Genomic DNA, 13,388 nt, shown 5'->3' on the forward strand with positions numbered 1-13,388 from the left:
CGCACTACTCGCCTGGCCCAGCTTGGAGAACAGCTTCAGGAAAGTACCTACATCTTTGCAGTTTTCCGACTTGGAGAAGTGGATCAGATCGTCGTTGTACATGTCCTGGGTGTTGAGCAGGTCACTATACTCCTTCTGGCTGAGATCTTCAGGGTTAATCCCGTTGGCCCTGAGGAATTCCTGGTATGCCACACTAAATGCCTGCCCTATGGACTGTGCAATCAGCTGGGCCTAGAAAACAGCCAGAGAGGGAAGACAGAGGTCAACAGGGCAGCCCTGCTGGTGAACAGCCTGAGTCCCAAGAGGACCACAGAGCCCTAAGGATCAGTGAGGCCAGTGGGTCTACATGGGGCACTAATGTCTGCCAGAGGTCATTTTCAAAATTAGTGGGGACAGTTTTGATTACAACAATAACCATAAAGGAACTAGAAGCAATCAGTGGACAGGAGTCAGAGATGCTATACTTACAACCATGCAAAGGACAGTCCTACACAATGAATCATTCTATGTCCTACACAATTTTCAAATACTCCACTACATATTCATACATATGTAATCCCTGGGTCTAATTATCTGAGTCCAGGACTCAACTTGAATTTATATTAAAAGACAAAGACTTTAATTGCACACACCGAATGCTCCAAGAACACAAGTATTGTGTAAATTGAGAGAATAGGGCATTTTGTTTTGTCCAGCACTTTATTAGGAGTAAGCTTCATGACTAAAAACTCATTAGCATGAATGTTGATCTGGGTGGCCAACAAATCACATCGCTATGAGCCTGCACGTCTGCTGTCCTATAGGGTAATTCTGTGTGCGTGTGTGTGTATCTATCTACTTACCTGTTTTCTCAGTTAGCCCTTAATTCGAAATGTCGAATATAATGTGTTTACAATATTTAGCTAAATACTGTATTCTCATATCCAAACTTATTAATCAAGTAGGTGTAAGCACCTGATGACTCCATTATTCCTCCTGGACTGGTTGAGCCCAAACAGTTACATATTGTTGTAAGTACAATGTTATTTTAGCTTGTTCCCTTTGGTTTCTCCTTTGAGTTATATTATTTTGTAAAAATATTTTCAAACGGGGAGGTTATATTATCTATGAATTTCATTTTAGGATGGTAACAGGACATTATAAAATATTCGCTGAGAACCGTGACCTAGTCCAACCGTGCATTTTCTAGGTGAGAAGACTGAGGTCCACAGACTCAAATGTCACATAGCTCACAGGACAGGAACTCTGCTCCCACTGTTCCTCCTTTTGCACTGGGCTCTGATAACTTTTCCCTGCATGAATCCGTCAACATCATGACTTGGGGCGGCCAGCAGCAACCGAGCACTTACGTGCCTGTGCTGTGTTCAATGCTTTACAAGGACCATGAAAAATCCTCGCATTGAGCCTATGACTGATGCTTAAGTGTGACTAGTCCACAAATCTTCCTTCTAAGCTCTTGAGGCTGTTTCAAAATTCAGAAAATTGTAGATCTTAGAAGGATAACAGCGTGCTTATATCAGACACTGTATAAGAACCCTTTTAGAGCCTAGGGACGTGTCCTATCAACAAACACAGTAATATTCCTGCAACAAAATGCGTAAGATTCATGGTAAGGTAGACAAATCCTATAAATGGCCTCATGGCAGTTCAGGGCAGGTTTATCAACAAATTGACTACAAAAATCCCTTTCTCAGAGCTCTTTAGACTTTGGAATTGTGATTCTGTTTTATTGTCCCCATTGGACAGACAGGTAGAAAAACAACAAATCCAAACAAAATCCCTAGAGAGAAATTTTTAAAACATACAATTCTAACCTCTTCTCTTTTCCCTACCTTCCCTGGTTTTTGTGAAAAGCAGCTAATTAACAGTGATAGTAGTACTTTCTCTGTGGCTGGTTGTGGGAAAAGAAATGCTTAACTTTCCTTACACTGAGAATCTGGTGACTTCATGTGCCACAAGTCACATCAAGGACCACCACCCTGCGTCCTGATGTAAAACTAAAAGGGAGTGAGGCATTGCTTCTGGCATCAGAGGCACAAGTGGACAGATGAACTAAAACATATGAGCCTGCTGACCATCATGTATGGATGCACATGGCAAATGCCCCGGCTGCTGGTGTTTATGCAATATCTATACACAGCCACACAGCAGCCCGAAGAGGGTGGCAATATCATCCTACAGAAGTTAAGCGTCCACACAGCCAGCATGTGGAGGCGGATTCATATCCAGTTTTCCCAAGTCTGGAGCCAAGACTCCATTTTTGTCCTCTGCTTAGGAAACCAAGGGGTAAGATCTGTAGGTCCACACTTGTCCTAACTCCTGTTCTCCATTTTCTCATCATCTTCCCCAACATGAACCCCAAGGAAAAAAAAACGCTTCTTGGGGCTCCAAGCAGATGAGGTGTCGGAGGGATCACCTGTACATCTGTGCATACAGGCAGCCTCTGGCCTGGTGAGCAGAGCAAACCCTGCCTTTTCACTGGCCTGCAGGATGCAGGCTTGCAGGACACATACGGTTCTAAATTTAACTTTCAGAACTTTCCAAGAACCTCCTAAAATTCATTTTCTCCCAGTTTACAAGTTTGGCCTCGGTTTTAAAGGAATAGCAGAGAGAATGGCGGAGAGAGGTTCTGCAAACTCTGCCTTCCGGTGACCTTGTCCCCACAGCTGCTTTCTAGAGAACCAGACCAGAAAAGGATGGTGCAGAAAGTGTAAGCGCCTTCTCCTCTCCATGGCTGCAGCTGTGACAGTTTTGGTTCCCCAGAGAAACGCAGTCTGCCTCTGACTCCTACTTGTTGGAGGGAGGAAATTTACTGCAGCTAGATGAACTCTCTCCTGGTGAAAAATGGCCTCTTTTAAGGAACAAAGGCAACCACAGGCAATTTTAAGTTTTAAGGGCTCTCTGCTCAATATGAGAAACAGAGCTTATTCAACTGTGGCAGAAGGAATAATTAACACGGTCAACAGTACTGACATGGCCCTCTCCGGGGCTCTGCAGTTCAAAACCATTGTGGGGCTGTGGCTCCAGCCTGGAAGGGAGCTTCAGAGGCCTGCCAAGCTTTGGGAGCTCCTTGGGAGCTAACGCAGCTTAAAGCTGGTGACCTCACCAGCAGTTTCAGGCAGAATTGGGGAAGAAGGGCAAATGGAAGAACGGGCCCCATCTCTGTTATAAACTAATTTTCTCTGTTGACTTCATCACCTAGAGAGATGGGGGTTAGGAGTCACCAACTTTGTGAAAGGGGGAGCAGCTGCTTTTCATAAGGACTGAAGGTAGGTGAGTGGGGAGGGGCAGCGAACCTGATTTTCCTGTAGCCCCCAGGCAGTCCTCCCAAATGCCCTAGTGCCCAGGTGAGGCCCACTCGGGCGCCCACGGGTCTGACTGAACACTTCCCACTCTTCTCTCATTTTAAGCTCTCTGGTAGCTTGGCCTCCTTGCTTTTCCTCAAGCTACGTCAGCGGGCCCCTGCCTCGGGGCCCTTCTACTTGCTTTCTCCTCACTCTATTCAGGTCTCTGCTCAAATCTTGCCTCCTCAGAGAGGGCTCTGTTGATCGCTCTACCTGAAACAGCTTCTGTCCCTCTGTCCCCTGATCTAGTTTTATTTTTCCTTTATCAAACTTCCCATTACCTAATTTTACATTAAGTATATTTATCTTCTGTCTCCCTACAACCCTCATAATGAGTACCTAGTCTGCTTTACTTAGCCATATATCCCTAGCACTACAACACTGTCTGACACATAGTTGGTGTGTATGATTCAGGTTCTGAGAAATCGAGAGAATCTGGGCACCCCGGGGCAGCTCAGGTCACTGGAGGGAAATCAGGAAAAGCCACCCTTACATCCTCAGACTCAAAGACGTGGCAAATCATCTTGTACTGCCTTTTTCCATCCTGGGATGGGTGGGAGGCTTCCACGTTCTCTTGGGAATTAGAGCGAGGCATCCTCCTGCGGGCCATCAGCACAACGATGTTCCCGATGTCTGCGATGTAGGAAATGGTCCTCAGAGGGTGGTCCATCATTGTCTCCTGGAGGGCAGGAGGGAGAGGATGCTAAGTCCAGTGCACTCACCCAGGCCTGGAGGCTATTCCCTTGGCTAATAATTACCCAGGAAATGGTCTGTAGCAGGTGAAAAGAAATGTCAATCATTTTACAACCAGTAGACTCTCTGGTGGGGAAGTAAAAAAAAAAAATGAAATTTACATGTGATGCTTGCATTTTGTTTTCCTGTGTGTGTGTGATTTTGAAAGGCTAATCTGTTCGAGTTTGTGAATCTTCTGGTAAAAAACTTATCAGAATTATTAGCAAACAAAATTCATGTTTTGTTTTTTCCTTCAATTTTTAAAAAATCAGTTTCAAGGTCCCTCTGCCCCCACCTCCCTTGGCAGGCACTGCAGACAGAACCTTCTAGCCTGTATAGAAGCCAGCATCTGGGGACAGCTGCTCTACAGACAGGGGCACAGTCTCTGAGTTGTCATACTGCTAGGTTTCACCACTGGGAGAGGTGACAGCCAGCTAATACCTGTGTGTCAGCATTCAATACTTTGATTCTCTGCGTAGAAATGAAGAGATCCACCTCTGTCATTGGTTGAGATTCCCCTTCAGGAGCCTGAGAAGAAAAATGCATTAAGGGAAAGCTTAGTACATTCCTCTGACGCAGGCGCATGGGAGCATGGTCACTCTCACATAGAGGCGTTGAGACACAGTCACCAGAACAGCAGTGCAGAACCCAGAACTAGGCTGCCAAAGCTGATGGTACCACACAGAGGTGAACACATGAATGAGGGTTAGTATCTCCAGGTTACAGGGAAGAATACAGCTCCCCCTTGCTTCCCCTCTAGAAGCAGTAATTCACTGCGGTAGATTTGGCTTTACGAACACAGATCATGAATGGCCCTTTCTGCAAAGGTTTCAGAGCCCAACAGACTGAAGGAATAAAGACAAGTGACTGATACCCCAGGACCTCAGTGAAGTCAGAGTCTGCCCCTGATCAAGTGGTGGGGACAATGTTTATAGCAGGTGCAAACAAAGTCACTTGGATGCAGTTCTGGTAAGAGGGTCTTCATGTTCACACACCAACATAGCAACACAGAAGCAGTACCCTGAAGCCGCCCCACTAAGAAAGAGCCCCAGTGCCTCAACGTCCCACAAGTAGCTCATAAGCACCTAGAAGCTCCACAACCAAAAAAGAGCATCAGTCTAGTTCACTTTAAGGCTTAACTCTGAACATGTGTGGTTATTAGCGAGTTTTCTTTTTTGCATCCAGCAATCTGAGAAATCCACAAATCAAACATGACTATAATTGAACAGACCCAAGTCCCTGCCGCATTAATGCTCCTGAATGGTGGGAACTTTCACACTACTGGATGGTTCATTTAGCATCTCCAATCTGCTCCTTGCTGTTCCTCTGAAGTGAAATGACTCATGAGCAACAGAAAACAGCCACTTTAGGCAACTGAGTTTTGAGAAACGTTGGCTTATGGGGCGGTTCAAAAAAAATCTGAACAAAAACTTGCTGGATGCAGAAAATAAAAACACGAAATAATAAAAAGGCAAAACATAAATAAATGAAAAGAACAGGCATAACACCAAGCTGATGAAGTTGTTTGTACTGCACCTTCTTCCTGCTTTTGGCTAATTTCTGGGCCATCTGCTTAGCATGGAACAAACAGAGATAGGAGAACAGTTAGAAAAGAATTTGCAGAGACTCAAAGTTGAAAAGGGAACTGACAAACTAATACCGATAGTGGTATAAAGCATTTCTGTGGGAGGAGGACTTAAAAAAAAATCCCACTCTAGAGACAATGGATTTCCTAACTCAAAATTTAGTAGGTGGTAGGGGCGGTGGAAGGAAGGAAATGTATTGTGTCACTTCTTATACTTAACTGTAATCTATGTTTTCAAAGAACCAACTTTTGGTTCTGTTGATTTTATCGTATGCCTGTTTTCTACTTCACCAATTTCAGCCTATACTTCTTTTTTTTTTTTACTTTCTCTGGGCTAAATTTGCTGATTGTTTTTGAGTTTTGAGAGATGAAAACTTTAGTGGTATAAAATTTTTTTTGATATATTTATTTAAAGCTATGAATCTTCCTGTAAGCACTGCTTTAGCTGTATCCCACAAATTTTGATATGTTGCAATTTAATGTTCATTCCAAACATTTTCTAACTTCCACTATGATTTCTCCTTTGAACTTTGGATTATTTAGAATTGTGTTATTAATTTTAATACATTTGGAGATTTTTCTAGTTAGCTTTTTGTTACTCTTTTCTGAATTAATTCCACTGGGTCAGAGAATACTCTGATTTCGACCCTGTGAAATTCACTGACTCTTTAACTGTATGGACCAGAACACAACTGACTTTGGCGAATGTGTCATGTAGACTTTAAAAGATGTATTCTTCAATTGCTGGGGATAGTGTTCGATCAATGTCAATGAGATCAATTATGCTGGTTAAGAATATCGTTCAAATCTTCTAAGTGCTTGGTGATCTTTTTTTTTTGTTTGCCCATTCTAATGTTTACTGAGAGAGGTATGTTAAAATCTCCAGCTGTTACTATGGACTTGTCCCTGTCTACTTCAGTTGATTTTTGCTTTACCATTTTATAGCTATGTTATAAGGGGCGTACATACTTAAGATGTTATGTCTTCCTATTAAACTGATTTTTTATTGTTGTCCCTCTTTATCTCTAGTATTACTTCTTGCCTTAAATTTGTGTAATATTAATATAGCCTACGCCTAACTAGAAATGGTTGTAGTGTTCCTCTCTTTTCTCATAGGTAAAAGCATAGCTGATAAAAGCAGAGACTTGGGCTGAATTGTTTAAAACTCAATCTTGGCTTTGCTACCTTACTAGGTGTGTGACTCGGAGCAAGCCACTGAACATCTCGGTGCTTCAGTCTACTCATCTGTCAAATGAGGATAAAAATAGTATCTACCTCAGTAGGGCTGTTCTGAGAATAAAATGAATATATGCAAAGGCCTCAGAACAGTGCCTGGTGCACTTTAAGCACTATATTTGTGTTTGTTATAATATGATTATAATTTACCTATATCAGGATGCAATTTCTTGGCTTTTAGTAAGGCTTGCTATATACACACAGATTCTGTACAAATAATGGTGAGTCAATGGCCAAACCAGAACGCTGTTTGGTGATGGGGGTGGGGTGGAGGAAGGTCTGCTCTTTCACATTCCTTGGTACTCACCTGGTAGAAACCTCTTTTGTTCTCAGCAGCATATCTCTATTTCATTAATGACTAAAATGTGTTGTCTGTACTATCTCGTTGTGGAGAAACTGGATGAGTCAGCCACTCAAACACCAAAGAGCTAATCTCTGGTACACCCAGGAAACTAGGGCAGCCTACTCCCACGCAGCCACCCCATAACTCTTACTGGTGGTCACAGTGAACAATGTGCTCTGGAAAAGTCCAAAGGCATCAACTGCAAGTGTTACCCTAACTGCCGTGCATGATGGTGGAAATATTTCTGCGTCTGAGGAGCGGCCCCATGCTGATGCTACGCCACGCCACACATTTACTATGTGGAATCTGAGAGTCCTGCCGGAGGAAGTTCTTACCTCTAATCCTATGATAAATGACTGCTGTGAGATCCTAAAGTTTTTCTATTTTCTACCATCTCTCCTGAAATGACATGATATGAAATGATATGGCGGGAACATAGGAATTTCCATTATTTTTGATACCAAAACCAAACAGCTGTCGGTCAAAGTTCTTCACTCCAGAGAATGGTGATCTGAAAGGGCCCTTTCAAAGGAAAATAAGTCTGCCGCCAATGGAATGCCCCATTTTTTTTTTTTTAAACTGAAATGGGTGAAAAGGAAGAGGATCCAAAAGGCGGACCGAGTTTCATGAAAGACATTCTGAAATAATGTTTATGAAGTTAAAAATATTTTATTCACTTAGAGAAATACCATATTTAAATCACTTATGATATTCAAGTTCCCCAGAACAAATTATAATTGAAAATTTAGGTATAACATTGGAAATGATGATGGGGTTGGAGCCAGAATGAGAAACTGGAGTAGTAGAGAGGTCTAAGAGAACCACAGGGCCAGCATGCATCTCAAAGCGAGGAATGACAACATCCATTTAAATCCTTGCATTTCACGGAATTGATTATGGCTTACTACCCAGCAGGCTGTGTGCAAGGACATAAACTGTGGCATCACCCATCCAATCACTTGATCCACAATGTGTATTGAGTGTTAACTGCTGTTAAGACTCTCTATGTTATTCACACTGGGGAGCCTCCTGACTGTAACTTTTCTTTTCCTAGCTGACAGTATCCTTCTAAGTGTTTCATATCTATCAATGTAAAAGTTTAGAACAACCCTGTGAGGTAGGCACTACATCATCCTATCTTTCAGAAGAGGAAAGTGAGGCACAGAGAAGATAATTAACTTGCCCAAGATCACACAGCTTTCAAATTTGGAAGTCTCACTCTATACCCCAAACTGCTAGCTGTCTGATCTGGGCAAGTGTTTCACCTATAAACTTCTGTTTGCCAGAAAAATGGGGTTAATAATACCTACTTCATAGGATTCCCCACCTCCTCCATTTTAAGGTGTAAATGAGAATGTATGTGAAAGGCCTGCTGTAAGTATTAATATCCTTTTTATCAACCATAGACTTTTTCAAGTCAGATGAGAAACCACATGGCTGAGACAAAGCTATACCGGTAGAAATGTTGATTCTACAGTTAAATCACAGTTTTTGACATTTAAAGAAAATCTTTCCATAAGAGAATGGAAAAATCTGATCTTCTGTAATGAACAGGACAGATATAAGAATATTTGATAATGAATGATCTTTACAAAAATGCACGGACCAAAAAATGTCAAAAAATATTTTTGAGCTAATTACATGAGCTTCACAAATTTAGAAAGAATGGAGACATGTATATTACACTCTGCGCGGACATGAAGCAGTTCCTACAGCTCAGGCAGGTTCAGCGGGTCACCTCGTCTTCCGTTTGAAGAGCAGAGAATGAAGTGGGAATGAGGGTGGAATGAAGCACAGAGACGTAGTGGGAGAGGAAGACAAGCGAGCTAGCTGCACTGCTCCAAGTTTGCACCTCCAGGTGCAGTTCAAGCATGATTCCCACAGTGTGTGTGTGTGGCGGGGGGTGTCTTTACCTAGGGTACATTTTTAAAAAAATAACTGTAGTTACTTTTATTGAGTACTTTCAACATACCAGAAACTATTTTAAATGCTTTATGTGCATGATATGACAAGTATTATTATTCCCATTTTACAGATATAATCATGATATTTTTGAATTCTTCCTTAAGACATGGTCATCTAAAATTGGGGTTTATTTGAAATTCAAATACCTAAGTTTTAGAAAACAGAGTGCAAGCTCACGAAATAATTTTTTTCCTGTGGTTAATACAGAGGATAATTTATTTTCTCACTGCATTAGAAGTTTTGGATATGTAAACAGCCTATTATCCAACTTGTTTTAAAAGTACATAACAACTGCCTTGGGCGATCAATAAATAAGGCTGCTTTTAATGTTATCAACTGTATACTTTTTTCCTTTTTAACTTTTTAAAAAAGATTTTTATTAAAATATAGCTAACGTACAATATTATATTAAATTTCAGGTGTACTCCATCTAGGGTATTTTAAATACTGATAGCATGAAGGGCAAAGCTCTTTCCAGAAGTTTCTCCCAAAACGTGTTCCAGAGAATCCTAGTAACAAGACTTTACATAACAGGCATCACACAGTGATAATGTATTCTCTGTTCAAATAACTATGGGAGGCTTCTGGTTAAACAAAGTGAATTAAATCTCCTTAGTACAGGACTTCAAAGAGTCTTTAATAGGAAAACATATGTGGCAAATATCCAAAAAAGAGATGTATTTTGCAGGGAGTCTTCATTTATTTGCCAATGAAACCCTACCAGTGAGAAGCACTCGGCTTGACTGGAAAGCAACAGGGCAAAGCTGGAGAACAGATGCTCCAGCACACTGGATGGCCCACCCTTCTCTAAGGCAGTGGTTCTCAAATCGTAGTGTACATAGGAATCTCTAGAAGGGCTTACGAAAACACAGACTCCTGGGCCCTACTCCGAGTTTCTGACTGAGGTGCGGCCCGAGACCATGCATTTCTAACAAGTTCCCAGGTGATGCTGCTGCTGGGACCCCGGACACCCCACTTTGAGGACCACTGCTCTTGTGCTTTCTGATGTTACATGGGAGCTTCCTGGAAGGATATTATTTCTTCTCAAAGATGATGAACAACAAAGACAGAAAGGCACATGAAGGAAGGTCCAAAGATGATTTAAAAAAAGTTAAAAAATGGCAGATGTATTCTAACTTTCCTATTGCATTCAGACACATCTTATTTATTATATTTTGGTAGATGGAAAAGCCTTTTAATTTCAGATTCCTCGGCCTGCCTTGTATTACTGTTACCTTAACACTCTTCTTGACTCCCTTAATAGACTGCATGTTTCTCAAGGTCAAGGACTGGGTCTTGGTTAATTTTTATCTCCTAAGAAGCCTATCATGGGGATGTGCACAGGAACGGTTTGCTTTTTGAGCCAAATTCCTTTGTTTTCTTCTCACATCAAGTAGAGAACACCTGGCTAAACTACAACTTCAAATTCTCTCCCCATTTGGCAAATGCATCTGTAAATTCTTTGCTAGATTAAGAAAACTGTAATCCTTATGGCTCTAAGTGTAAATCCCATATCGAAATTCAATTCTAGTGTACAGTTGGTGCTATGTGAGTGACAGACACTACAATCAGTGAATAGAACAGAAATTAAAGACTGCTTTGAAATGGAACTGGCTATATTTTATAGTGTGCTTTTATGCATCTGAAGGAACCATTCAGGTTTAGAGTTTGCTCAGAGACAAAGCACCGCAAACGTCAAGGTTGGATTCACCGTGAGGTAGGTCTCACGGCATCCATCCATCGCATCCACCAGGTCAGAGGATGCAGGTGGAGGAAAGAGAGGGGCAAGATGGGATCCCAGCAGGGAGTGGAGGAGGAAGGAACCTGAAACAAAAGGAGGAAATTCCTCTGCCTTTGTTTAGGTGAGAACACTGAGGCAGAAATTACTTATCAGTTTGTGGTGAGGATACTGCCAAACGGATTTCCAAATAAAAATCCACAGAGCTTTTCTTCCTTCCTTCCTGAGTGGACACTATAAATTCTGTGGCCTCATTCTGCTCTGCATTTCTCTGGAGGTGGTCTGGAAAACGCATTCCTGAAAGGTCAGCCTCTCTTTAGGAAAAAGCATGGCACTGCCACCCTTACAGAAAGATGTCTCTGAGGTACATGCAGGCACCACAGTGCATGCCTCCCTTGAGACCGTCCCATACGGATCTGGAGAAATGCTCTCATCTCCCGGTTCCCTCCGCAGGAGATGAAGTCTCTGTGCTGGCTATCGATAGTACCTTTCTGGGAGGTGTGGAAATAAGCCATGGGTCTGAATATAGCCGGCTCCACTTACAATTTGAAAGTTATCAGGCTGGCTATAAAGGGAAGCCATCTTACGGGTATTTAAATGGATGTAAAAGGAACGCAAGGCAGAAAATATTTAGTAACAGGGAATGGTTCCTTCAGATGCATAAAAGCACACTATAAAATGATACTTATACATGAAATGTAACCGTTTAATCCTAACACTCAATAATGAATTCCTCACACTAATTTGCAGTAAAAAATAAATATATAGCTTCCAGATGTCTACAACGCTCTAGGCAGGTCTAAAATGGATTCCTGCTTGTTTTGATCAATGAAGCCATCTCATTTTTTGTTTACATGAACAGTGGAACTTGTGGATACCAATCCTTTGAAGTTTCAAAGTAAATTTTCTGGTTTCTTATTAGGGATCTGAACTTTGAAGAAGGAAAAACACTCTCAGATATCACTGTGGAAATCAGAAGATACACAGGCATACCTCAGAGATATTGTGGGTTCAGCTCCAGACCGTTGCATAAAGTGAGTGCTGAAATAAAGTGGGCTGTGGTGGGGGGTCTGGCCTTCAATTTACAAAACAGGCAACGTCGATGAAGCACAATGAAGCGAAGTACAGTAAAACAAGGTCTGCCCGTAGTTCACAGGACACTGGCACTGGGGGGCTTGGGACCGGATGCTGTAGTCTACCGTAGGCACTACTTTATGTCCAGGAGCTGCACCTGTGCCTGCTCTCCCCTCCAGGTCATTGAGTACCACATATATACCACAGTGGAAAGACAGAGAAACTCTATCTGTAGGAGTCAAGGGCTACCAGTCGGACTACCAGGTGCTCGGAATGAAACCTGAACCTTAACATGTTTGAAACCTGATGGACAGAGCCCAGGGAAAATGAACCCCAAAGCAACGTGCAGTTTTCGGTCTCAGGGGTCTGCAGTACTCTTTAGGGGGCAAATCGTTGCTTTGTTCCGGAGATTCACCTAAATGAGACCTGGGAGTGTTTCTTAATAGGGGACGTTGTGGGCGGGGCGGGGGGCAGGAGTACTCTGGCATCTTAGAGGAGATAAATCATCGTGTGGCCCCATCCTGGACACTACATGTTGTCCAGCATCTCTGGCCCTGGCCCACTAACACCAGTAAAAATGCCCCCAGACACTGCGGCAACTAAAAATACCCGCCATCCATTCTAAACATCCCTTTTGGAGGCGGTCCCCAGTGAGTGAGGTGCTTCCTTCAACCCTGGGGGTGCTAAGGGCACCACTAACCTGGAGAACTAAGTGCTGTGTTGAGAGTTTAGCTGAGCTACTCCATGGTCTTGCTGCCTCAGTAATGGCCAAGCACCTGGCATGTGCCTTAGACTGACACAAGTCCCCTCACATAAGTCAGTTCCCTAGGTAACAGCCCACAGAATCACAAATGTAAGCTCCTGCTATGACTCCAATAGCCCTGTGATCAATAGTCTCCCCCACCTCCCGGGGCCTTCCTCTTCTGTGCCCTGATGCTTTTTGGTTTGACTTGACCCATCTGGCCTTAACATTCCACCCATGGACCCCAATAAAGGCATGTGCCCAGGTCCTGCCTCTCTTTGCTTGCACTCTGCCTTGACTTCCCCATGTGGTCCCTCCAGGACTTTCTCCAGGACCTGTGAGTAATAACTTCTCTATATCTTAATTTCTCTTCTGTTCTTTTGCTCACCATCTGGCACCCCAGGGCTCTACTGAACAAATGTTCATTTAACAAAATCATAGCATGCTGTGTTTAGTAACTATGGGACATGAGGAGTCAGAACCTAAAGACCTTGTTCTTAACAGTCATTGTTCTGGATGAAATAAGATGGGATGGTGCCTGAGAAGCAGCTTGTATTCTCAGAGAGGTTTGTATGTTCTTGTTTTGAACACTGTGCCTGGGAGATCCTAAGTTAAGAGGATGACAGTGG

The 13,388-nt window shown here is 42.7% G+C and overlaps 1 protein-coding gene across 2 annotated transcripts in view; it reads right to left on the minus strand.

The window, feature by feature from the left end:
- Positions 1-13,388, minus strand: part of APBA1 (amyloid beta precursor protein binding family A member 1) — a 189,903-nt gene that overhangs the window by 15,293 nt on the left and 161,222 nt on the right. For both annotated transcript variants that reach the window (XM_039837616.1, XM_039837532.1), the window contains exons 6-8: positions 4,518-4,604; positions 3,838-4,023; positions 52-231 (exon numbers count right to left, since the gene is read on the minus strand). In XM_039837616.1, the coding sequence (XP_039693550.1) occupies positions 52-231; positions 3,838-4,023; positions 4,518-4,604 (453 nt within the window). The remainder of the gene's footprint in view (positions 1-51; positions 232-3,837; positions 4,024-4,517; positions 4,605-13,388) is intronic.

Source organism: Pteropus medius, unplaced genomic scaffold (assembly GCF_902729225.1).
Source record: "Pteropus medius unplaced genomic scaffold, Ma_sr-lr_union100, whole genome shotgun sequence".
NCBI lineage: Eukaryota > Metazoa > Chordata > Mammalia > Chiroptera > Pteropodidae > Pteropus > Pteropus medius.